This window comes from Panthera tigris, chromosome C1, assembly GCF_018350195.1.
Source record: "Panthera tigris isolate Pti1 chromosome C1, P.tigris_Pti1_mat1.1, whole genome shotgun sequence".
In the NCBI taxonomy this organism is placed as follows: domain Eukaryota; kingdom Metazoa; phylum Chordata; class Mammalia; order Carnivora; family Felidae; genus Panthera; species Panthera tigris.
In genome coordinates this window covers 621,861-647,520 of record NC_056667.1, presented here as the reverse complement: position 1 = coordinate 647,520, position 25,660 = coordinate 621,861, and the positions used below count along the sequence as shown (strand labels likewise).

The 25,660-nt window shown below is 53.0% G+C and overlaps 2 protein-coding genes and 2 pseudogenes across 11 annotated transcripts in view; 3 read left to right on the top strand and 1 right to left on the bottom strand.

Annotated features, from left to right (window-relative positions):
• Window positions 1-5,360, top strand: part of LOC102958986 (solute carrier family 35 member E2A) — a 29,197-nt gene extending 23,837 nt beyond the window's left edge. For 5 of the 7 annotated variants that reach the window (XM_042995458.1, XM_042995457.1, XM_042995455.1 and 2 more), the window contains exon 10: window positions 1,090-5,360. In XM_042995458.1, coding sequence (XP_042851392.1) covers window positions 1,090-1,666 — 577 coding nt within the window. In that variant the 3' untranslated portion in view covers window positions 1,667-5,360. The remainder of the gene's footprint in view (window positions 1-1,089) is intronic. The other 2 variants (XR_006220946.1, XM_042995459.1) reach the window with 2 other exon arrangements.
• Window positions 5,361-5,968: 608 nt separating this feature from the next.
• LOC102949846 (cyclin-dependent kinase 11B) lies at window positions 5,969-25,027 on the top strand. 4 transcript variants are annotated; one of them, XM_042996150.1, is made up of 20 exons: window positions 5,969-6,053; window positions 6,559-6,682; window positions 7,490-7,605; window positions 8,616-8,743; window positions 10,745-10,883; window positions 18,686-18,822; window positions 19,339-19,461; window positions 19,780-19,875; window positions 19,958-20,119; window positions 20,411-20,476; window positions 21,115-21,284; window positions 21,712-21,802; window positions 22,714-22,835; window positions 23,054-23,159; window positions 23,522-23,643; window positions 23,725-23,832; window positions 23,906-24,022; window positions 24,133-24,281; window positions 24,401-24,590; window positions 24,685-25,027. In XM_042996150.1, exons 2-20 carry the CDS (start codon window positions 6,572-6,574, stop codon window positions 24,775-24,777), a joined length of 2,346 nt encoding a protein of 781 aa, XP_042852084.1. In that variant the 5' UTR covers window positions 5,969-6,053; window positions 6,559-6,571; the 3' UTR covers window positions 24,778-25,027. The 4 variants fall into 4 exon arrangements, with proteins under 4 accessions (XP_042852084.1, XP_042852083.1, XP_042852085.1 ...); XM_042996149.1 differs by having other exon boundaries at window positions 21,109-21,284; XM_042996151.1 differs by lacking the exon at window positions 5,969-6,053 and adding an exon at window positions 6,755-6,801 and having other exon boundaries at window positions 6,559-6,598; window positions 21,109-21,284.
• Window positions 14,302-15,984, top strand: LOC102949544 (annotated as a pseudogene).
• On the bottom strand, window positions 16,912-17,034 carry LOC122241602 (annotated as a pseudogene).
• Window positions 25,028-25,660: the final 633 nt, after the last annotated feature.

Below are 25,660 nucleotides of genomic sequence, written 5' to 3'. Positions count from 1 at the left end.
GCTGCGTGGAAGGCTTGTCGAGCCGTGCCAGCCGTGTTTCTGTCTCCCCACGGCCTCTCTGGCTGGCTCTCGCTCCTCCTGCCCACGTCGGTCTGGCCCAGGTCAGCACAGCAGCCGTGCCCCGCACTGGTCACATTCTGCAGCTCGGAGGTCCAAGGGCAGCACCGCCACACGCGGGCACAGGTGGCACCAGCACGGTGCCCTGGCCTGCGACCCGTGCAGCCCTCACGTTTCCTGGGTCTTAAATGGGGAGGGTCTGCAAGAATGTTGAGAATGGCCGTGATTTTTAAGTTCTTCTGAAGCGCATGGTGGTCACTGTCTCTGTCACGTGCCCTGGTTTTTGTTTGGAGCCGGGAATTATTTCCGGATAGTCCCGAAACCTTGTTTTTCAGTGATCCTTAGTGATGGTTCACAAAAGGCAAAAAGCAGAAAACCAATTCTTTAAAAAAATTTTTTTATGTTTATTCATTCTTGAAAGAGAGAGACAAAGCACAAGCAGGGGTGGGGCGGAGAGAGAGGGGGACACAGTATCTGAAGCAGGCTCCAGGCTCTGAGCTGTCAGCACAGAGCCCGACGCGGGGCTCGAACTCACAAACGGTGAGATCATGACCTGAGCCGAAGCCGGGCACTCAACCGACTGAGCCACCCAAGCACCCCTAATTCTTTTTAAAGCAAATAGGTTTTTTTGTGTTTTATTCATATCATAAGAGCAATAGTTACTCATTATAGGAAATTTGGAAAAGGCAGGACAGTTCCAGAAATAAAGCAGAAGTCACCATCACCCCAAAACACCAGCACTATTAACTTTCCAGTGTGTTTTGTAACTTCATTTCTACGGGCTCCAAGCCTCGAACGCAGTGCTGTCCTTACCATAGGTGTGCACAAAGTGCTCTTGTTCTTTAGACGGCAAGCTGAACTATTTAGGAGTAAAATGTCATCACGTCTGTAATTTGCTTAAAAATAATTCACTCCAAGAAAAAGGATGAAGCAAATAGAGCGAAATGTTAATTAAGTCTAGAAGATGGGAATAATGGCTGTTCATTATAACATGTCCCTGCTTTTCTGTTTGACATTTTTGCTAATGACCAGAAAGCAGGAGGGAGCCAGCGAGGGAGCCCCGGGTCTGTGCCGGCTGGGCAGCGGGCCGAGCCCGGGCCGTAACCCCCTGTCGTTGCAGTGTCGCCAGCACCGTGAAGCACGCCTTATCCATCTGGCTCAGTATTATAGTGTTTGGCAACAGAGTCACCAGCCTGTCAGCCATCGGCACCGTCCTAGTGACGGCTGGCGTCCTGCTCTACAACAAAGCCAAGCAGCGCCAGCGGGAGGCCATGCAGAGCCTGGCTGTGGCCGCCAGCCCAACGCCAGAGGACGAAGCGGAGCCACTGACCCCCAAGGACCCCAGACCACACCACTGAGCTCTGGAAGCTGCGGCGGGTGGCCAGGGCCCCCAAGCCGCTGCCCACTGCTGCTGTCCCCCTCACCGATGCAGACACCCGGCCTCCTTGGGTCAGTGGGGTGCAGGAGGCCACGGGACGGGCCGCCTTCGCTGCTCCCATTTCAGGTTTTCAGTGAAAACCAACGGGAGCTTGAACGGGGATCCCAGATGTCCGCTTCCTGGGGTGGAGACCGGAGCCAGCTGCTGCTGAGCCACGGCCAGACAATGTGAAATCTGCCTCCTGCTGACCCTGTGCTGAGCACTCGCGAGGGGGCGGGACTTCCAGATGGCCTCTGCACCCCCATCACCAGCTTGCAGGTCTGGTTGCAGTTAGGCCACGCCCTCATTCTCTGTGTGTGACAGCTACTGGGGACCCCTGTGAAGTGACAGCTGGATCCGGGTGCCAGCGCGCGCTGCTCCCCGCTGCTCGGTGCCAGCACAGAGAGCTCGGCTCCCCCTGCTTGCCGTCAAAGGCCCGTGAAGGCACACTCTGCTCCTGGGCCATCTGGGGAGTCTGTCATGCTGAGAGAGGGCCAAGGCGCCCACGGCCCGGGCCGGAGGCCACAGCAGCTGAGTGCACAGGGCTAGTAGAGTGGGAAGGGATCAGACGGGCACAGAAATGAGGGTCCCTGCTCCTGTGGGCAGGATGTTGGGCCCTTGCCTTCCTGCCCCAGAGCTGCCAGCATCCAGCACCACTTAGGGAAAGGTGCCCCGCCCCTTTCAGGGTCTCCACCGCACTAGGCCCTCCACCTCCCGAGAGTCCCAACCCTCACCTGTGGCTGGCGCTTCAGTCAGGGACCCCCGATGTGGTGACGGCTGGTCACAGAGGTAGAGGACAGACATCTGTAGTGTTTAACTCAGGATGGGAACATACTGACCTTCCCTTTTGTTTTCTGGGCCTTTGTGTGTAACAGAGGCAGTTCGGAAGGGTTCCCTGCAGGTGCCCCTGCCATCACTCACCTGGTCGGGAGCCACGCCATATTTTGTCTCAAGCACAAGGGTGTTAAGGTTTTCTCTCCTGAATGAATGAGCAGGTGGAGTGCTGGGAAGATCTTTTGGAGCGTTTACGGCTTTTGTCACACTGCATTTAAAATGACTGCGAAGGTGTTAAAGAAGAAAACCCAGGCACGGGTGGCTTCTGGAAAGCATCCTGTATGGCAAGTAACCCGTATTGAACCCACAGCCTGGCTCAGCCTGGCTCAGCCTGGCTCTCCCCTCCCAGAGCGATGGACCCACCACGCTGGGTATCTGAGCCCTGTGTCGGGTTGAGGCTCCTGACCTCTTCACCCTATTCCTCATCCCACATCCTGGTGGGGTTTCTGATCGGGGCACGTCCGCTGCCAGCCAGGCTTTAATACCTCTCCGTGGCACCAGCTTCAAGCTCTGGGGTGTGGCATGTGCAGCCTGACACAGAGGATGAGGTTGGCCACACGGCTGAGGCCTGCCTGCTGCAGCTGAGTGAACCAGCTGACAGGAGCGCTTCAGGCACTGGTGGTTCCCTCATCTGATTTCCCCTCCCTGTCGTTCAGGTCCTTGGTTCCCATTATCTTTTCACTGGTTTTCCAGTTGACTGGTCACCTGGAAGATATATTCAAAAAGGCCCTCCTGGAGATCAAATCTCTTGGAAACAAAGAGCAATAATAAGTCTCATTAACTTCTGCCTACTTGAAAAAGTTTGCCATGATGATGGGTTACACTGAGGCCTTTAAAACTGTAACCTTTTTATGAAGCTGACTTCCTACATCCAGAGCACAGGCAGGGGTGTGCTCGCCCGCACGCTACGCTCACCTCCGCTGTGAAGACGTTTCTCCTGAGACTTTCCCCAGGTTTCTATCCCTTCCTCTCTCCTTCCTCTACAAAAAACACCGAAGAGTACTTGTTGGAGGCAGCTTGGGCAGCGGGATGTGCTGGGTCTGTGAGGCCCAGTGGGAAAGGACGGCTTCCAGAGGGCCCTGCCTCTGCCCTTAACAGTGTGGCTGCTGTGGCCGGCTGTGGCCAGCTGCTGACAAGATGTGAGCAGAGGAGGAGACACGTCTACGGTCATCCTGTTGCAAGATTGTCACGTTGGCCTTCTCACAGACGTCCTCATCCGAGTAACCAGGTAGGCGGCACCTGCTTCTGAGCCTCGTTAGGGACCCGGGTCCGAGTCTCCTCTGGAACCAGCGCCCTGCACACCACATGTGCCCCGCCTCCTGTCACAAGTGGTTTTCTGCCGGTTTTGATTTTCCATATTCTTGGACCAGAAACAAAATGAAGATTTCTCCAAATTATTAGTAAATGAGGTAATTTCCAACAAAGCTGCTTTTGAAACATTTCCTAAGAACCCAAGCTGTGGCCAGCACTGCCCGTGCCTGGGGCTTACATTCCTTCTTTGTATGGTCTCCACCCTGAAGCCGTCCATGTCCTGCATGTCCGGGACAACCCTGCCAGGAGACAAAACATGGCCTGTCGTGGCCGTTTGTTTAATGAATGTACAGACATACGTTTTTTATTAACTTTGTGTAGTAGTGTTTATAGTATGTTTATAATACATTGCAAACATGCTTGTGTCATTGTCGTCACTTACACGGGTCATTTCCTATGTCCATGGTCATTGTCTGTGCCTTTGTAAAGAAACACTTCAAACAGGTGTCAGGTCGGGTTGGGTCGATACCTTACCTACGTTGATACTTCTAAATATACATGTATCTGACTTTCAAGGAAACTTCCACTATGAGTGGCATAAAAACCTTGGGTTTTTTTTTTTTTTTTCTCGACAGTCACAGTTGCATGTCATCATTAAAATAATCTGCCCTGGAAAGCTGAGAATATTCTTGCACAATCCAAAAATGTGTCTTTAATTTGAGAAAAATAGGCATGGTGAATCCAAAGCGGTAAAATGCTGCACAAAGAGTATCGAACGAAGTTGTGCTCGTAGCCCATGCTGGAGATTCTTTTCCCAAAACCAGTGGGGTTTTTGCTTGTGAACGGTCACTTGGACAGACCAGTAGGTTTGACAGACGCATATCATGGCTTCTTACACCTGTCTGAGTGTCGTGCTTTCCTAAGGCCTGGAACATTTTCCGTTTCCCTGGGTTGGAAAAATTAATCAAGGACGCTACTGCAGATAGAATTCTTTTGCCTTTGACCGTCATACTAAGGGCTTTATTCTTTCATAAAATCCGTACACGCTCTGGCTGAGGCGTCTTCATTTCCTTAGTTTACAACTAAAACTGTCCCAGCCCCCCTGGTGAATCTGCCTGTTTCCCTGTGTCCTGGCTCGTGAGCCAAGAGCAGAGGTGACGTTGTGCTGACCACCCTCCGGCTCAGGTGGAAAACCTTTGATTTTGCTGTCCTTGAAGAGTTTCTTCCAGTTTTCCTGAGGGTTCTGATTCTGAGTTTGATGGCCACTGGATCCATGCCCAGATTTCCAAACAGAGCTGGAAACTGTCCTAACTGGTAGAATCTTTCGGTGTCTTTTTTGTTTTGTTTTCATTTGAGTAAAACCTGCATTCACCTGATTGGCCATTTCTAGTCTTTGCAGATGTGTGAGTGGAGTCTGAACCTGCCCAGGGGGTGTTGTGGGACCCACGAGGAGGGCCACAGTCACGGTGACTTTCCCACACTGAAAAACTTGAAAATCCTATCAGTAATTGTCTACATCAGAACCAAGTGAGATCTGCTTCATACCAAACAAAACTGTGGACAACTGAAAGCGCATTGTACAAGATGTGTATCGTGTTCTTGTATTTCACCTAATTCAGTATTCGAGTGACTACATCAGTACTTTCTAGAAAGTGGTTCTATTAAATAATTTAGTGAGTCACTGTTAAATCTACTGTGGTAATAAACTGATGCCTCTTGGCTCTTTTTGTCTAAATTAAGCCACTTGGTAGCAACTACCTAGGACTCTGGTTCTCTCGAAATACAATAAATGTTAACAGTGCCTGCCGTTGCTGTCTTCACTGTAACCCTCCCCGGTTTGCGCTACTGAAATGGTCACGGGGCTGGGGGGGGGAGGGTCGTTCTTGTCGCCTTCATGCTGAAAACTCCCTTCGTGAAGAGAGAAGAATGGTTCTCCTGTCCCCAAGGGCTCAGGAAGCAAAATAAGTGTGGGTACAGAAAGTAAACACCGTCCTGGGGAGGAAAAGAAAGCTCAATTCCACTCGCCCTTTTTGTGCCCAAATTTGTCCCATTCCGCATTTCCCACTTCAAACCCGGCTAACGAGGACGCATGTCGGTCTCCCGCTCTCTTCCCTGGGCTGCGGCTCGTGGGTCACCACATTCCCACGGCCCTTTCAAGCCGCGGAAGGGGGCGGGGCGGGAGGGACCCCGGGAGGCGCGCCTTCGCGCCACACGCCCTTCTAGAATTCCGGGCGAACCTCCAAAGACTCCGGGGCACCACCGGCGGCCTCCGCGCCCCGCGCTCGGAGGGACCGGCAGCGGCGGCGCCCGGGTCGGAAGTGACGTGAGCGCGCCCGGGCCCCTCCCTGCTCGGGCGGAGTCGCCGGCGGGCGCCGCCGACCTGCGTCATCAGCCCGCGCCGACGCAGGAAGTGCCGACGCTGCTGGCGCGCGCCGGGCGCTGTTTCTCCTCGGGCTCCGGGACCGGCGGCGGCGGCGGCGGCGGAGGCGCAGGGGTGAGTGGCGGAGGGCCGGGCCGGGCGGCGAGCGCTCGGATCCGGGCGGACCCTGGGCGTCGCTTGCCGCCTCCTCGTTCCGCCTCGCCCCGCGCGGAGCCGGGGGTTGAGGCGGCGTCGGGCGCAGACGCCGGGAGCCCGCCCCTGCGGGCCCGAACCCCGACTCGTAGCGGCCGCGCCCGGGGGGCTGAGGGGCCGGGCGGCCCGGCCGCGTCGTATCCGGTGACCGCGACCCCCGGGCGTGGGGTCTCCGGCACTGAGCCGCGAGCTTTCCACGGATGAGCTCCCTCCCCACCGGTGTTGTTCTGCGGGGGGGTGTTCTCGTCTGTGACCGAAGGGTAAACTGAGGCGAAGGACCTTGCCCGGGAATGACGGCAAAGAGATTTGAATCCAGGCGGTCGCTCTTCGGAGCCCGGCCCGCCCCGTCCGCGAAGACGCGAGCCGCAGCGCCCCAAAGCCCACTTGCCGTGTGTCCTGCCCTGGCTCGAGCTCTTTCTCTTTGCAGCGGTTCGACTCAAATGGGTGATGAAAAGGACTCTTGGAAGGTGAAAACTTTAGATGAAATTCTTCAGGAAAAGAAACGACGGAAGGAACAAGAGGAGAAAGCAGAGATAAAACGCTTAAAAAACGTAAGCCATGTTTTTTAAGTAAGTGGTTTTCTTAAAGGAGATTTAATTTCTTTGCCCTCGTTTTTCCATTAGAACAACGCTTCTTCGGTGAAGTTCTTTTGTACTTCCAAATGTCGCAGGTGAGCGCAAAATCTCTTCTAAAAATTAACAAAAACGTTCAAATACTCGGTTTTCGTTGAAGACAGATCGATAACATACTAAAGCTGTGTGTAGATGGCGGGATCCACGTGGAGATAAAGTACTTTGAACCTGAATCCATTAGTGCAGGGGGACTAATTTTTCTCATGTCACCGCTTCTGTGTCCGTGGCACCATTTCCAAGTATGTCTAGTGCAGTAGGAAGTCGCCCTGGGATTAATACTCGTGTTCGGCGGGGTCTTTGGTTTGCACAGTAACGTAATCAGAGAAACGTTTGGTACCTTGGCGAGAGCGTCGGCAGAAGTGCTCGTTTCCGCTCTTACTAGCAGCTGACCTTTGTTAGCTATTGCCGAGTCACGGACGAGGTGTCCCAGGGTATTTGGCGTATAAAACACGGCGTAAGGCTCAAGTTTGGCTTATGTAAACAACTAACATACTTGGCATAGAGTCTAATGTTCCTTGTCGAATATGCTGATTTCAAGTTTTTTCACCTGAGGCCCTGGGTTCTAGCGAGTTGTGATTTTAAGGTCATACGATTTGGGTGGAAGGTTCTTGTACCTCCTAACACTGATCCATTCAAAGCGTATGTGAGACTTTGGACATTGGCAAGGTTTGAGATCGTTAGCAAGACTTTTCTCTGTGAGGAAATGACTTTCTCCTTGCTTCTCAGTCTGATGACCGGGATTCCAAGCGGGATTCCCTTGAGGAGGGGGAGCTGAGGGACCACCGCATGGAGATAACGATCAGGAACTCGCCATACAGAAGAGAGGACTCCATGGAAGACAGGTGGGGACAAGGTGCACGAGGACGAAGGGCATCCAGCGGCACGTGCGCTTCCCCGCGGAGACAGGCGGGGTCCCGCAGCACAGCTGTGGTCCTGGCCGAGCCTCCTCGGGGCTCCTCTGAAAACGTTTGAAGCGGTGACTGGGTTTACCTCACAGTTGAGACGGACTTTGTGTGGTGCCAGTTGGCACCTGAGTCCTCTTGCGAGAAGATTGAATGGGTGCACATTCCCTTCTTGGCAATTATCCTTCAACCCAGTGAATTCGCATTCACAAATTGCATTTAAATGATTGTGTGTGTGTGCTTTTAGTGACTGATAAAATTACTGTGTCAGATCTTGCACGGATGAGCCACACTAGGGTGCTGAAGTGTGCTCGAGCAAGGCCCGTAAGCAGCGGTGGTCCTAGCGAGGCCCGTATACGCTAACACCCCTTCCTGCACCACGGTATCCCCTCACTTGCTTCCTTCTCGTATCCGTCATCATCACCAAATTATCCGTCATCAAATCATTAAAGCCAGCCTAACCAGAAATTAAGGTGCAAGGACACATAGATTGTGAATTCTCACAACTTTTTGGTCATATAGTCAGTGAAAAGTGTTGAGTGACCTTTTGAGGTCATCAGGTTCTGTTAAAATTGTGATACTTTTTTTAACGGCTTTATTGATGTATAAACGATAAGCTGCATATGTATATAAAGTGTGCAGTCTGACATGTTTGTACACGCTTGTGAAACTATCACCATGGTCATGGTGATGAACGTGTGCATCATGCCCTGAAGTTTCTTCAGAGAGGCATTTTCATTCCATATACACATTGATTTTTCGCTTACCCTTTTCATCTGTGTCTGTATTTATAAGCAGTTTGGGCTTCAATTTCATAGTTAAGGTTTAAAATGATTCTAGATTCAACTTTGTCTGTATTCTGAACGCTGCGTTTTTCCGGGCCGAAGAAGCTCCACGGCACCCTCGTGGCTCTTCCATTACCTGACGTGATGCTTTGTGTCTTATTTCAGAGGAGAGGAAGATGATTCTTTGGCTATCAAACCACCCCAGCAAATGTCCCGGAAAGAAAAGGCTCATCACAGGAAAGATGAAAAGAGGAAAGAGAAACGTAGGCATCGTAGCCATTCAGCAGAAGGGGGTACTGAAGCATTTATTGGTTTTTTTCTTTGTATCATGCTCAAGTATGGTCTGTTTCCTGTGTCATACTCTACCGTCTCCTCCAGAGCACAACTGAAAGAGAAGAGAAAGTAAAATCTTAGCCAAAAGCATACGTTTTTCTAGATCATTCTGAGTAGTTAATTCATTTTCTTCCTGGTATTTTTTTTTCTCCCTCGTTACGTTGTTTTGGGTTAGTTTGTTTAAATGTAATATTGTCTTTTTTTTTTTTTTTTTAATATTTTTTGAATTTTTTTTTAACGTTTATTTATTTTAGAGAGAGAGAGAGACAGAGCACAAGGAGGGGAGGGGCAGAGAGAGAAGGAGACACAGAAACCAAAGCAGGCCCCAGGCCGTGAGCTGTCAGTACAGAGCCTGATGTGGGGCTCAAACTCACGAACTGTGACATCATGACCTGAGCTGAAGTCAGACACTTAACCGACTGAGCCACCCAGGCGCCCCATTAATGTTTGTTTTTTGAAGGAGAGATCGAGCATCAGCGGGGGAGGGGCAGAGAGAGGGAGACACAGAATCCAAATCCTGAGCTGTCAGCATAAAGCCTGTCGCGGGGCTTGAACTCAGAAATCGTGAGATCGTGACCTGAGCAGAAGTCAGACGCTTAACTGACTGAGCCCCCCATAAACGTAATATTGTCTAAACTCAACAAATATAGAGTACTTCTATGCAGTTTTTTTTAAAGTTTACTTATTTTGAGAGAGCACACTTGCAAGCATGAGATGGGCAGAGAGAGAGGGAGAGAGTATCTCAAGCAGGCTCCATGCTGTCAGTGCGGAGCCTGACACAGGGCTCTGTCTCACAAACTGGGAGGTTGTGACCTGAGCCGAAATCATGAGTCGGATGCTTAACCAACTGAGCCACCCAGGCGTTCCTTCCTTACATTTTGAATAATAGGTGTTTTTCTAGCTGACATGGTTGCAAGAGTATAGTAGGCAACATAAAACACACAGTGTGTGTTAATTGGCTATGTTAACAGTAAGCTCTTAGTAAAATTTTTAGAGAATCAGAAGTTATACATGGATTTCTGACTGCGCTGGGGGTCAATTATTCAACATTGTGTTTTTAAGGATCAATTATAGTCTAATCATAGCTTAATACAGAAAGAAGATGAAAGTTACATTTTTTTTTTTAAACGTTTATTCACTTTTGAGAGAGACAGAGTGTGAGCAGGGGAGGGGGTGAGAGAGAGGGAGACACAGAATCCGAAACAGGCTCCAGGCTCTGAGCTGTCAGCACAGAGCCTGATGCGGGGCTCAAACTCACAAACCGCGAGATGATGGCCTGAGCCGAAGTCGAACGCTTAACCAACTGAGCCACCCAGGCGTCCCAAAAGTTACAGTTCTATTCAGTGATAATCACATTATTTTTTCTCTCACTTTGAGGCTTACTTCCATAGGATTTTCTTTTGTTTTTTTAACATAAAGTGATTGTTTCTCCGAAGTCATTAATTAAATGTTTTCTTCTTCACTGAGTATTTTCTTTGAAAAAAAGTTTTTAATTTTTTTTTTAATGTTTATATTTTAGAGAGACAGGGTGTGAGCGGGGGAGGGGCAGAGAGAGAGGTAAACCCAGAATCTGAAGCAGGCTCCAGGCTCTGAGCTGTCAGCACACAGCCCGACACGGGGCTCGAACTCACAAACTGTTGAGATCATGACCTGAGCCGAAGTCAGGCGCTTAACTGACTGAGCTACCCAGGCCACCCCTGAAATTTTTTTTTAATCTTTTAACTTACTTTTTGAGAGAGAGCACGCACAAGCAGGGGCGGGGCAGAAAGAGGGGGCAGAGGATCTAAAGCAGGCTCTGCGCTGACAGCAGAGAACCCCAACGTGGGGTTCAGATTCATGAACCGTGAGATCATTCCCTTGTCAGACACTTAACTGACTGAGCCACCCAGGCGCCCCTTCAATATTTTTAAATTAAGTTTTGGGTGTCGGGCCCCTTTGCGTGACATTCTCTCTCCTCTTAGGGAAGCATGCTAGGGCGAAGGAAAAAGAGAGAGAACACGAGCGCCGGAAGCGACACCGGGAGGAGCAAGACAAGGCTCGCAGAGAGTGGGAGAGGCAGAAGAGAAGGGAGATGGCCCGGGAGCATTCCAGGAGGGAGAGGTGAGTGAGTGCAGTCTGCGAAGGAGCCTGAAACTGAGCATTGCTGGTAGCCAACACCCCATCAGAGCGGCGATGGAGACCGCCATTTTGGTGCACACACGAGAACCCGGCAGTATAACAGAGATGTGGGGCAGAAGTGGTTTGTGAGTCCACGGTCCTGGCACGGTAAACATGGGGTGGATGGGGTGGTGCTGACTGAAGAGATTAAGTCTTTACTGCATCTTGAAGACAGACATGGGTGTGAGTCTTCCTCAGAGAAGATCGTGAAGGGAATGGAAATCCGTGTGTCGGTTTCCTCCAGGCGAAGGCTGGTGGGGGAGGTACTCGGGAGCCAGGCCATTCCAGCAGTTGCTTGAGACCCTGTGTAAGAGTGTGATTTGGGCCAGTTGGAAGGGGCATTTCTGGTGGGAGCTGGAAGTCTGACAAAGGAATTCAGACACAAGGAGTGCAGTTTGGGGCCAAAAACATAGCAGTGGAGAGGGAAAGGGTGGTGGTCGCGCAGGGAGAGACGATCTTCATCTGTCAGCTGACGCCGGGGACGGGGGAGGAGGGCCCTCTCAGATTCAGCCCAGGGCACGTGTAGAAATTCCCACACAGCGCCCAAGAGAAATCTGTTCTAGGACGGTTCATTGGTCACTGGGCAAGTATTTTTTGAGTGCCTGCTCTGTACCGAGGTCTCTTCCAGGTGGTCTAAGCGAGGAAGACTAAGGAAATCTATTGCTTAGGGTTCTCTAGGTCACAGCAGAAATAGACTGTGGTTCTTTCAGACAAAATGGAAATCCCAAAGGCCTTGTAATAGCTTTGGAGCTGAGGCACCAGACTCTTCGACATTAGTCTCCAAGTACATCTCTGTGGGCTCAGATTCCCAGGAGAAGACATCTGTGTAGCTCCAGATCTGTTCATCCGGGCTAGTTGTGACTACTGGGGCCATCTCTGTGTATTGAGGTGTTTCCAGAGAAAGCTTGGTACCGGCCTGCTACACGGAACGGAGAAGTAGGAGGGGTAGATGGTGCCTGCGTTCCCAGCAGGCCGAATGACACGGGCACCGAAGAAAGTGTGACGAGAGCCTTTGTTCTCGTGAGGAGGAGGTATGGGGGGGAGCTGATTCCTAAGGTAAAAGGTCACGGGGTGAGCAGAGCTGTGTGTCCAGGTTCGCTGCTAGCACGTGAAACCCCCGTGTTTGCCGAGCCCAGTGCTGACCGTTTAGGATGGGCTGACGGCACAGCTGTGCGGACACAGTGTTGATCCCAAGGAAGCCAAGCTTGAAAACAAAAAGAAACGAAGGGAAAAAACCAGCAGTGGCCGCACTCTTTTTGGCAGACAGAGTTGACAGAGTTAGCGGAGCAGGTTACCAAACAAACAGCAACAGGTGAGAGGAAAAATGAGAATCCTCAATTGCTACCGTATGTTATTTGAAATGTCCAATTCTCAACAGGACGTCTTGAGATGTAAAAGAAATAGGAAAGTAGGACTTCCTGTTAAGGAAGATAAGCATCAGTAGAAACCAAGTGTTCCAGATTATCAAGGAACTTGAAACAAAGCAATAGAAATTATGCTTTCTTCAGAACAGACAGTCAGAGGAAGAGAACTAGAGCCTCCGAGATCTGTGGCACAGCGCCTGTTTCACCAACACCATGTAACTCGCAATACCAGGAGAGAAGAGTGATGCGGCACAAAGATGTCTTTTTAAATAATGGCTGAAATCTTCCCCAATCTGATGGAAAACAGTTATCTGCATATCCAAGAAGTTCAGTGTACCCCAAGCAGGGTAAATACAAAGGCACATCGTAGTCAAACTGGTGAAAGCCAAAGAATAGATTTTGAAGGCAGCAAGAGAAAAAAAATCTACATAGAAGGTATGACTGGTGGCTGACTTCTCATTAGAAACAATGGAGGCCAGGCGCGCCTGGGTGGCTCAGTCGGTTAAGCGTTCGACTTCAACTCAGGTCATGATCTCATGGCCTGTGGGTTTGAGCCCTGCGTTGTTGGGCTCAGTACTGACAGCGTGGAGCCTGGAGCCTGCTTTGGATTCTGTGTCTCCCTCTCTCTCTGCCTCTCCCTTGCTTGTTCGTTCTCTCTCTCTTTCTCTCTTTCTCTCTTTCTCAAAAATAAACATTAAAACAAAAATTAAAAAAAAAAAAGAAAAACAGCGGAGGTCAGAAGGCAGTGGAATGGCGTAGTCACACTGCTGAAAGAAAACCTGTCAACCAGGAAATCTGTGCAGCAAAACTGTTGTTCAAAAGTGAGGAGACATAACAAACTGGTGGAATTCATTGTTAGTAATACCTGCCTTAAATACTCAAGGGCAGACGTCTGGGTGGCTCAGTCGGTTAAGCATCCAGCTTTGGCTCAGGTCATGATCTCACGGTCCGTGAGTTCGAGCCCTACATCGGGCTCTGTGCTGAGAGCTCAGAGCCTGGAGCCTGCTTCACATTCTGTGTCTCCCTCTTTTTCTGCCTTACACCGCTCACTGTCTGTCTCTCTCTCAAAAATAAATAAATTAATTAAAAAACACTCAAGATCTTCAGGTTGAATGGAAATGACACCAGAAGGTATAGAATTCACAGGAAGAAAAGACAAGCTTTAGAAATGGTAAAAGTGTAGGTTAACGTAAGATAACTTATGTATGTTTCATTTCATGTCTTCTCAGCTTCTGTGAGACACGATTGCATAAAACAGTAGTTATTAAGATACCGTGTTGTGTGATACATAGCATGTGTAGAGTGCACAGGGTTGAGAAGGGAGGGCTGTGGCTGTGGCAGAGCAGACCTATGTCCAGTGGAATGAAGTTAGTGTAATTTGATAAGATGCATGCTGCCATCACTGAAACAACCTCTAAAAAAATAACTTTAACGAAATAGTGCAAACAAGAATTAAAATTATATACTAAAATATTTATTTATACCAAACACAGAGGGGCGTCTGGACAGCTCAGTCAGTTAAGCATCAGACTCTTGCTTTCAGCTCAGGTGGTGATCTCATGGTTCATGGGATTCTCTCTCCCTCACCCCCCTCTCTCTCTCACTCTCTGCCCCTCCCCCGCACTCTTCCCCTCTATCCCTTTCCCTCCCCCCCCCATCTGTCTCAAATAAACATTATATACATACACACACAGACAGTCAAAAACTAAGAAACAGGACCCAAAAGGAAGACCTATAAAAGAAAAACCAAGAACAACAATGAAAGTAAATCCAGCCAAATCCATAATTACATGAAATGTGAAGTGGTTTCTGTGCCCAAAGGAGAGGTTCTTTGATAGCAAAGCTTGATCTATTTTGTTGTCTGTAAGGAGAACACATTAGAGACCAGGACAAAAATAGGTCGAAAGTAAACGTATGGGGAGCTGCCGTGTGAAGCCTGGTCTGCATAGCTAGTGGTAAAGAGGGTGTGGGAGCAAGCCAAAACAGACTAGGAGCTCACGCTGTGCCACTGTGTGCCCACCCTTCGGCTCCTGACACCAAGGCTGAGCCCAGGGTGTTTTTCCCTTGCCTGTGCCACCTCCCAGTCCCCGGCCCAACGTGGTACTGACCGACCAAAGCCCAGTACTGACGAGACAGCTCAGTGCCTGGTGTCTGTGCCGCCTGCCAGAACACTGAGGCAGAGGTTCCCCAGGTACCTGAATGGAGTGGGGAGAAGAGCTAGCCAATGAGGTGGACTGTGCACCCTCATTAATGGCTCGGATTATACTGGAGAGGTTTCTACAAGAGCATGAGGAAATTCCACCCTCCAAGTCTGTTACAAATACTATGCTACAGGACCCTTCTCAGATTCCAGATGGAGTTCTAGCAAATCAGGGCTGTCCGTGCACCGTGCAGTCAAATGCTCTACCCCTGAGCTATACCCCTGTGTCAGCACACTATAAACAACTGCTGTTACGGACCACTGGTTGACTGCATCAGACATGCCCTTGGTCATGAGCATGAAGTCCTACTGAGAGGCCTTCTAGAGAAAAACCTGTCCTTCCTAAATCAAGAGCAGCTCCGTGCAGAGGGTTGTGACAAAACCCCAAACTTTACGAGTTCCAGTTGCTGTGGAAGGGTACATAATTCACCGGATTGAAAGCGGGGCCTCATTTGGTGATGAATGTAGCCACCGTGCCCACCTACATGACTGACCAGGTCTGGACGTACTGGAATAGGTTTGGGTTGGGCTTCGTCATTTATTGGGACAGCTTTACCCGGGAACTGGACTGTAACTGGGAAAGGGGCATCCTGCTCAAAGCCTGTTTTCCCATGGACATTGTCGCCTTGTGTCATAGCATAGCTTGACCCTGATGATCCTGGAAGAGAAGCCGGGGGGACGAGGCTGAATCCAAAGCAGTTTTACTTTTCTGCAGTGTAAACTCCTGGCAGCACCTGCCCTGAACTTCAGCTTGAATTCGTGCTGCCCGTAGCCACGTCACTACCTCTTGAGACAAACATATCAAGAATTTCTAGTTTTCCTCATCCGTTGCTGATGTGAACAGCCAAGAACTGCATACATCACCACTTGTTATCATAAGCATTTCTCTGTCAGTTTACAGATAGTCATAATCTTCCTTCCTTCCAGATGGTTTCTGCTCATATACTGAACAAAAAGCAGAAATGTGGAGACTGAAAGGTGTGATTTTTCAATTCTCCCAGTTCCCGAACCACCCTATTTTTTTTCCTAAGTCTCCATTCATTCTCCCGCCTCCCCCGTTCTTCTCCTACCCTCGCAGGTCCTCAGTGTTGAATTAGCATCCTGGAATAATCTAGCACAGTCCTAGCAGAGTGGAAAACATGGCGGTTGAAACTCTTTTTGCTCTCACCTGCAAGGTTCCAGTAGACCTTGATGGTAACCTGGGCTTGTTTTGTCCAGTCTTTACGATTTTCTGATTTCTCCGGCATTAAGCCAAGCTGAGAAAATATACTTGATGAGAGGTTTTTCTTTTTACGGTACTTATTTGAACACCAAAGACTTTCCGTTGATTTCATGTAAAAGTATCGGTTACATTATGTCTGGAAACCACACTCCTTTGGGTTGGAGGCCAAGGGGAGACCATTGAAACATGGTGCCAGCCTGGGCAAAAGTTCATTTTTAATTTTATTTTTTAATGTTTATTCATTTTTGAGAGAGAGAGACTGAGCGTGAGCAGGGAAGGGGCAGAGAGAGAAGGAGACCCGGGATCCGGAGCAGGCTCCAGGCTCTGAGCCGTCGGCACAGAGCCCAACGCGGGGCTCAAACTCACAAACCATGAGATCATGACCTGAGCTGAAGTCAGAGGTTTAGCCAAACTGAGCCACCCAGGTGCCCCAGACGTTCATTTTTAAATACAGCTACTTGTCAGTATGTACAGTAATCGGTATCTTTCTGAGTACAATTTTTTAAAAGCACATTCTATGCACTGGTCTATATGCGCATTTTATACCACATAATTATATAACACTCAAATAATTTAGTCCTTAGAAATGTTCAGCTTTGAATGAATTAAGTGTACCAGAAATAAACATAGAGTGATTTCCAAATGAGCAAAATAAAAGGGATTTTGTATATGTTCGGAAAACAAAAAAGCATGAAATTAAACACATGGAAGAAGGTGCAGCACGTACACAGCAGCCACAGCGCGCGAGTGGCTCAGCGCCAGGCCGGACGTGAGGCCAGCACCGAGACCGGGCTTCACAACCACAGGAAGGGACATACGTCGGGAACACGTGACCGCGGTAAACGTGTATGAGTCTGACGGCAGAGTCCAGAAATCTGGGCTGCAATAACCTGACAGTTGAAAGAAGAAATAGGCAGTTCCTCAATTATAGTTGGAAGTTTCGGTACCCCACTCTAGTTGTTAATAGAACGAGAGGAAACGAGGATATAAAAAATTTGGAAAATACCCTGCACCAGCTCAGTCTGACTGAGCTTGCGTGCAGGACTCCACCCACAGCCACAGAAGACACGCTCATTTCGAGCATATCGTATGTGGGCCATACGACAAGTGTCACACATAAGATAGTTGCAGTAGTACAAAGTACGCCGTCTTTCCACAAAAGAAAGTGGAAATCAACAGAAAGAAACCTGGGGAAATCCTTAAAATGTTGGGAAATCCAACCACCCGTTTCTGAGAAAAGTTTTCATACGGCAATAATCGCACCTCAGATGAACCTCGTTGGCTAGGATACTGCCACGCCGCAAAGCTCTTCCGTTTCTGATTAACCTGTGGCCCAAAGAAGAAATTCAAAGGAAAAATAGAAAATATTTTGAATTGAGGGAAAACAAAAGCAACGTGCCAAAAGGTAGGGGTGCACAAAAAGCTGGGCCCAGAAGGAGCTGTTTTAAGCACTGACACCAGAAGAGGAAGTTGTCAAGTCAGCAACTTGAGCTGCTACCCCAAGAGCAGGAGAAAGAAGCAGAAGAAATGTCCCGAGAGTCCTGCTCTGACAGGAAGCAGATGGGGGGCGATGGCCAGGAGCTGACCACGGATGGGCACGAGATGGGAATGTTTTAAAACGGGCTTATGGTGATAGTTGGACAATTTTGTAAATTTACGAAAAACTGAATTCACTGGTTGGATTTATTTTTTTTAAGTTTTTATTTTGAGAGAGACGGAGGTATGAGCAGGGGAGGGGCAGAGAGAGGGAGAGAGAATCCCAAGCAGGCTCTGCACCGTCAGGGTTCACACTCACAAATCCCGAGACCACGATCTGAGCTGAAAGAGTCGGATGCTTAACCGACCGAGCCACCCAGCTGCCCCTCAGTGGTTGGATTTTATATGTTCACTTACAACTTTTATCTTGTAACAGTTTGGACTTCTAGCATTTACAGAATAGTTCCTAGAATCCACGCCTTCCACAGCGGTGACCTCTGATGGGCCCCAAAGCTGGCACGGTACCAGCGACCACACCACAGGCCCTGTTCCACTTTCACCCTTGTCCGTGCTCTTTTCTGGTTTTGTTTTGGTTTTTTTGGTCATAGCTCTTCTGGTTAGATTTGGACTTAATTCTGATCCTATCGGGATTTGAAAACTAACCGCTGCTCATCAGTTTTTACCATCTGGCCACTTTGGGGTGCATCAGCCATGCACACCGTGGTCGCTAATAGTTCCTGCACTTCAGATGAGTCTTGTCCCCTCCATGAAGCAACTTTCCCCGCTGCCCCTCGTGTACCACACTCGTACCCGCTTAGCTCCCCACCGGGCCCGGCTGGGCATCCGTCTACCATAGGATCTAGTGAGGAGGGTGGGACAGGGCCTCAGGCCCAAGTCTAGGTCCTTCTCTCCACCTTCCCCAGGTGGGCTCTTCCACCCCTCGGTGCCCCTGAAAACTTCGTGATAACGGTGGATTTAAATTGTACCGCCATCCACATTCGGTAGGACTGCGAAACAGAAGCCTTCTGGAACCAATGGACTCATCCCTCATTGGCAATATCTGATCGTGCCAGTACTCTGCTACATTCTGTTGCGGCTGTTGGGCTGTGTGCGCGTATATGTTCTACTTTTAAAAAGCCCATTATGGGGCGCCTGGGTGGCTCAGTCGGTTAAGCGGCCGACTTCGGCTCAGGTCATGATCTCGCGGTCCGTGAGTTCGAGCCCCGCGTCGGGCTCTGTGCTGACCGCTCGGAGCCTGGAGCCTGTTTCAGATTCTGTGTCTCCCTCTCTCTGACCCTCCCCCGTTCATGCTCTGTCTCTCTCTGTCTCAAAAATAAAATAAACGTTAAAAAAAAATAAATAAAAAGCCCATTATGGTTTGAACAATCTAAGTGGGCAGTTTCTAAATTTGAGCAAAAAACACTTGGGGTGGAAAAGAAAACTTCGTGTTTGCAGAGAGAGAGTTGGCCTGTGCTTGTTGCAGGGACCGCCTGGAGCAGCTGGAGAGGAAGCGGGAGCGAGAACGAAAGATGCGTGAACAGCAAAAGGAACAGCGGGAACAGAAGGAACGGGAGCGGCGCGCCGAGGAGCGGCGCAAGGAGCGCGAGGCCCGAAGGGAAGGTGCGCGTGGGCGCACCCTGTGGTTGGGGTGTTGTTCCCATGGGTGAGCCCAGAGCTGCACAAATGACACTGAGGGGTGAGGTGCTCTGGACCGTGGCTGAGTGAAGGGGGAACAGGCCGTGGGGCTCGGGAGTTGAGCCTGACCGCATAGCTCCTTGCCAAAGAAGGCAGTGGTCGCTTCAGGCCTGAGGTGAGGGTGTGCGGCCGGGGCGCACCCGGGCCTGGTGCTGGACAGCCGTCAGGGCAACACACGGCTGCCGCCCGCTGCTGTTTAGGCACAGGCTTGGAGAGGTGGGTCGTGGCCCCTTCTTTTCCGGCAGTAGAGAGTCTGGAAGGCCTACGTGGGTCCTCCGGGACGTCTCTCGGCTTCCACGCCTCTGTGGCCACAGAGCTGTCAGCAGGTGTAGTGGGTTGTCATCAGCAGGGGTGCGGGTGAGGACCACCTCTGAGCGAGGTGGGGCCCTGCCAGAGAGAGGCTGCCGCCAGCGCTGCCTCCTGCTGTGTTCTGTGCCCCAGTGTCTGCACATCACCGGACCATGAGGGAGGACTATGGCGACAAGGTCAAAGCGAGCCACTGGAGTCGCAGTCCGCTGCGGCCGCCGCGAGAGCGGTTTGAGCTGACAGACGGCCGGAAACCAGGTGAGGGCCCGCGGCGCCTGCCTGGGGGCCAGCGTGGCGCGGTTCTTTGCTGACAGTTTTTTGCGGGCAAAAACTGTTTTTTGCACGACGATACGGTATGCTAAAGTACTTCCGTGTCACCTGGCAGGACTTTAGCATTTGTGCGGAGCACGTTTGTCTTTCTCAGCGGAAATCTTTGTTACGGGTCTTTGAGAGCTGTTTTCCAGCTGAGTGTGGATGAGGGTTTATCCTACACGCTGCAGCTTATCTCTGTGTGGAAGATACCGCGTGATCCCGTTGATGGTAAACGCGTTCACTTTTGATGGTCTGTGTCACAAGTGAAAGAAGAGAAGGTAGAAGAGCGAGACCTGCTGTCCGACCTGCAAGACGTCAGCGACAGCGAGCGCAAAACCAGCTCAGCCGAGTCCTCGTCGGGTGAGTGCGGGCCCCGCCGCCGTGAGGTCACCGCTGCCTGCGGTGCCTGCCTGCGGTCACTCCCGGCCGTTTTCTTCTGAAGCGGAATCAGGGTCGGGCTCGGAGGAGGAGGAAGAGGAGGAGGAGGAGGAGGAGGAGGAGGAGGAAGAGGAGGGCAGCAGCAGTGAAGAATCGGAGGAGGAGGAGGAGGAGGAGGAGGAGGAGACGGGGAGCAACTCCGAGGACGCGTCTGGACAGTCGGCTGGTGAGGAGGGCGCCGGGCGCGACGGTTTAGTTTGCTGGACTCCACAGACCGCAGAGGTCACGGGAAGTCTCGGTTTGAAAACGTCTCCAAGTGGACGGTGCCTTGCTACCTGGGACTCCACGTGAGACCCCAGAACTGATCGTTTACGGCGGTTCTTGCTCTCTGTTAGCTAAAGCAGACCCTCGCTTGTGCTGGCGGAGGGTCTGAAGAGCCCTAGAAAGAGGCAGACCCCAAGTCAGCGCAGGGCCAGCAGCCCCGCAGATCTGAGCAGACGCCTGCTGTCTCTTGCAGAGGAAGTGAGCGAAGACGAAATGAGTGAGGATGGGGAGCGCGAGAATGAGAACCACGTCCTCGTTGGTGAGAGGCATCCCCGCGGCTCGGTCTTTTCCTGCGTGCTGTGGCCCTTTGTAGAGCTGGCACCTCGGGCTTCCTCCGGGGTCACCCCACCCCAGAGACACAGACAGCTGAGTCACTGAGAGACCCGGTTCCCTGAGCACCACCACCCCCGCTCCCCCCCCTCCCCCCTCCCCCCACCGGCCACTTGCGACCGTGAGGGGCCAGCATCCCTTACTGGGGACAGTCCTGACTGAGCGTCCTCGTGAGCGTCACCGTGGCTTAGACACTGCAGGTGGCTGGGAAGCACCAGCCGGGGCCCGGCCTCTTAGCTCAGGTCCAACCACAAGGCCCATCGCCATTCTGTAGACGCCAGCAAGGCCTTGCCCTCAAGGCCTGACGGGAGCTCTGGGTGTGCCGCCTTTGAGCTCGGTCTCCGGCCAGGGGCTCACAGTGCATGTGGCTGAGCTGGCAAGCCCCCAGACCCCAGTGCCCTCTGTCCAGGACGGTGGGACACACGCCTGTGCACAGCATCCTGGGGTCATTCTCGTGTGGCTCTTGCGTGCACTCGGTGTCCCCCCACCCCCACCCCAGAACAGGAGAGGGGTGATGACGGTTGCTTATTTTGGTTCCATAATTGGGTTTAACTTTTGAAGTTCCAGAGTCCCGATTTGACCGAGACTCCGGAGACAGTGAGGAAGGGGAGGAAGAAGCCGGTGAGGGCACTCCGCAGAGCAGCGCCTTGACCGAAGGGGACTTCGTGCCCGACTCTCCCGCCTTGTCACCCATTGAACTCAAACAGGAGCTGCCCAAGTACCTCCCTGCCCTGCAGGTCAGGCGTCCTCCCCATGCCGGGGTTGGTTCTGCTGATTACGAACAGGATGGTGGCTGAGAGCAGGAGCTGGGTCCCCGGGGTGTGGGTCACCAGGGTCACGTATGCAGTGAGGGAAGGTGCCAGGGCCTTGGTGGTGTGGTGCAGGGGGCGCTCCTGTCCTCAGTGTTCTCTTAGCGCCGGGCAGACAGGCCAGGCCTGGCTCAGAGGGATGCGTCCAGGACCAGCTCTTTTCCACGTTAGTTTTATTCCGTAATTGAGGAGCCCGTGGTCACCGAAGAAACCGGAGAAGAGGGCTGCTCCTGGCTCCGCCACCAGATACGTTCGGCGCCCTCTGGAGACCCCTGGGCAGGGTTTGCTGCACTGGCCTGATTCGGGTGTGTGTGCGGCCGTGGCCGCTGGGTCCTCACGGCAGGCTTCCTTCCAGGGCTGTCGGAGCGTGGAGGAGTTCCAGTGCCTCAACAGGATTGAAGAAGGCACGTACGGGGTGGTGTACAGAGCAAAGGACAAGAAAACAGGTGGGTGCGGTGCCGAGTGGTCCCCCAAAGGGAGAAGGGGAGACGGGCAGGAACCAGATGGCGCAGAGAGCCCGTCCCTGTGCAGGAAGGGACTTGTGCTGAAGAGCGTTGTCCGTGGGTGTACCCGTTGCACCATCTCGAGCCCGGCCCGGAGGGTTTGCTGTCCGCAGCCTCTTGGGCCCACGTGCGGGCTGGGCTCTAGGAGGGAGGCCGGGTGTCCTGCCCGGGCCACAGCCAGCTCGCAGGGACTGAGATCGAGCCCAGGCCATCCTGGCCCTCGGCACCCTCGGTGTCAAGGTCCTTGAACGCACAGTTCCTACTCTCCTAGGAGTCTCGTCTCCCCGGGTGCCCGGCTGTGGCCTCGCTTTACCTGGCCAGCACCAGCTAGTGACTCATGGGCCCCTGAGCAGTGGACTCCTTGGTACCTGTGGAGGCCCGAGGTCAGTCGGACCGTGAGGCTCTGCCGCTTACTTGTGACAGCAGGTGCCTCCGTTCTGGGACGGAGTGTGTCGTGTGCTTTGAGCGATAGCACCTGAGCAGGTGTGTGAGCCGGACTGGCAGCTTCCCCAGCGCCTGCAGCTGGGTCTTGGAAGGTCAGGGAGGCCACCTGAGAGCCTCAGACCCCGGTGATTGTGTCTGTCCTGGGATGTTGAGGTTTGCTGTGTCTCCTGGCAAATCACAGTAGGGATATAGAGATAAATAGGAAAATTCTCCTTAGCTGTTTGGACAAAAGTTAGCGTGGAAATCTGCCTCGTGCGTCTGTTGGGCCACAGGTTTGGGCTTGTTTTCTTGGTGCTGATGTAACACGGGGCTTCCCACTTACAACAAGGCTTCCCAGTGCCAAATAAGAAACGCTCCCTGAATCCCAACGAAATGTGTGCTTTCTCAGCCCATCTTCGAACTGTTTTCAGATGAAATTGTGGCTCTGAAGCGGCTAAAGATGGAGAAGGAGAAGGAGGGCTTTCCAATCACATCCCTGAGGGAGATCAACACCATCCTCAAGGCACAGCACCCCAACATTGTCACCGTTAGGGTGAGGCAGCCCGGGCCTGTGCCCCGAGGGGACCCTGTGATTCCTGTGCTCCAGTGTTGTGCAAAAATTGAGCACTAGCCTCCCAAAATGTCGGCCCCCTTAGGGTCGTCACACCTATAGGTACCTGCTGTCCCCACTGTCTGTGCCCCGGGAGCCAGCAGTTAGTCGCGGGACCTGGAGGTGAGCACGGCACCCACGGACCCGCTCCTGTTTGCTAGGAGATCGTCGTGGGCAGCAACATGGACAAGATCTACATCGTGATGAACTACGTGGAGCATGACCTCAAGAGTCTGATGGAGACCATGAAGCAGCCTTTCTTGCCAGGTGGGCCTGCAGGCACCGCGGGGGCCGTGCGGGGAGGGTCTCCCACAGCCCCGATGTACTCCCACAGACAGGGCCCTCTGACTGGTGTCCCCCACACGGAACACGCGGCCCTCGGGCTGCCCAGGGTGCAGGCAGCGTGTCCCTGGGGCGGAAGGAGCACTGACCCCACCGCGCCGTGTATCCGAGTGTGTGCGCGCGCGCACATGTGCGGTCTCTGTGCGTGTGTGTGCGTGTGCGTGCGTGCGTGCGCGAGGGCCATGCCAAGCTGAGAGCATTCCCGGGAGAAGCGCGCCCTGAGAATCCCGCTTGCCGCCGAGGCGGGGAGCTGACCCGAGGCGCTGACCCGAGGCGCTGCCCTGTAGGGGAGGTGAAGACCCTGATGATCCAGTTGCTGCGCGGTGTCAAACATCTGCACGACAACTGGATCTTGCACCGAGACCTCAAGACGTCCAACCTGCTGCTCAGCCACGCCGGCATCCTCAAGGTGAGCCCCCGGGGCCCGCCCCACCGGGGCCTGGCACCTGGGCCTCAGGGGCCTGCCCACAGCCCGCCTCTGTCCTCGCAGGTGGGGGATTTCGGGCTGGCGAGGGAGTACGGGTCCCCCCTGAAGGCCTACACCCCGGTCGTCGTGACCCTGTGGTACCGCGCCCCAGAGCTGCTGCTCGGCGCCAAGGTGAGTGCGGGGGGCGGCCAGCCTGCGCGCGCTGCCCTCCCCCAGCCTCCTGAGCGTGCCCCTGGCCCCCCAGGAGTACTCCACGGCTGTGGACATGTGGTCGGTGGGCTGCATCTTTGGGGAGCTGCTGACCCAGAAGCCGCTGTTCCCCGGGAAGTCGGAGATCGACCAGATCAACAAAGTGTTTAAGGTGGGTCTGTGCTCTCGCCCTGCCAGCCACGTGCAGACACCTGTACCAGACCCTTCCCTGCAGGCCGTGGCCGTTCCAAAACTCTCTCTCTCTCTCTCTTTCTCTCTCAGGACCTAGGGACCCCCAGTGAGAAAATCTGGCCTGGCTACAATGACCTCCCTGCGGTCAAGAAGATGACCTTCACTGAGTACCCCTATAATAATCTTCGCAAACGCTTCGGGGCCCTGCTCTCAGACCAGGGCTTTGACCTCATGAACAAGTGTGTGAACCTGCAGGCTGTGCCCCTCCGGCCCTGGGCCTCCCCCTCCCCCACCCCACCCCACCCCACCCCACCCCACCCCACCCCCACGTGGGTGCCAAGTGCTCTTGTTCTCCTAGGTTCCTGACCTACTTCCCCGGGCGGAGGGTCAGTGCGGAGGACGGCCTGAAGCACGAGTATTTCCGAGAGACCCCCCTCCCCATTGACCCCTCGATGTTCCCCACGTGGCCCGCCAAGAGTGAGCAGCAGAGAGTGAAGCGCGGCACAAGCCCACGGCCCCCCGAGGGCGGCCTGGGCTATAGCCAGCTGGTGAGGACAGGGCCGCGGGGGGGGAGGCTGTGGGGGTCCCCCCCAAAGGTGGGGCCAGCCCAGCCGAAGCCCCCCGGTGACGCTTGCTCCCCAGGGCGACGACGACCTGAAGGAGACAGGCTTCCACCTCACCACCACAAACCAGGGGGCCTCGGCCGCGGGGCCCGGCTTCAGCCTCAAGTTCTGAGGTTCGGCGCAGAGCCCGTGCCAGCCCTGCGGGTACCGACCAGCAAGGCTCAGTCGGGACCAGGGCAGGCGCCAGAGGCAGCATGTGGGTCCAGACCGAGGCCTGGCCCTGACTGAGCACAGCCGCTGGAGGCCGTCGTGGCCGCGGATCTTGACCTCACATCTCAGACTGCCCGTCTCGTTCGCTTTTCCAACATTTCATTTTTATCTTGGCTTGTAAATTTGTAGAATTAAATCACATTTTCCTTGTTGTGGAAGGAAAGGCCGTATTTTTTGGGATGTGTCAGACTCGCCCTGCGAAGAGGGGGGCATCTGTAGGTGGCCAGTGTGGGCGGACACGTGTCCCCCAACACACAAGGTCAGCACGGTGACCACTGGGGACTGCACTGTTAGGACACTGGCCCTGGAATGGAGCTGTGGGGGGGATTTTTCTATTTAATCTTCAGGCTCCTTTGCACCTTCCTACCCTCAGGGCATCCACCGCCCCAGGCCCCCCAGAGCCGGCATGCGAGTTCTTGGCCACAGTGAGACCGGTTTTGTACCAAGGTTAACATGTTTTAAGACGCAGTAAGATATTCTTGGGGGGAAGCTTTGCTACGTCGGTCCTTTCGCTCCCACTGGAGGCCTCACGGGCACAGTGGTCCGGCCCTTCCCAGCCTTCCTGCCTCCCCATCCCTGAGGGACCCCGGGCTCCACCAGCTCAGCCTATGTCCCCAGCGATGCTGCTCACGTGTGGGGGTCCCTTTTCCCCACTTCTCCAGGACCAGCTGGAAGAAGCCTTCCTTGGCCTTGGCCTGTGGGGAAGTTGGGGCATCCGGGCCCCAGGCTCCCCACATCCAGCTGAGCACAGGCTGGATGGCCCCACCCCGCAGGACCCAAGGCTG

Excerpts from the sequence above, each read along its gene's own strand:
- LOC102949846 (XM_042996149.1), top strand. The coding sequence starts at position 6,572 with ATGGGTGATGAAAAGGACTCTTGGAAGGTGAAAACTTTAGATGAAATT. Across the intron at positions 7,606-8,615 it reads GAGGACTCCATGGAAGACAG|AGGAGAGGAAGATGATTCTT; the intron begins GTGGGGACAAGG and ends GTCTTATTTCAG. Across the intron at positions 23,644-23,724 it reads GCCACGCCGGCATCCTCAAG|GTGGGGGATTTCGGGCTGGC; the intron begins GTGAGCCCCCGG and ends CTGTCCTCGCAG.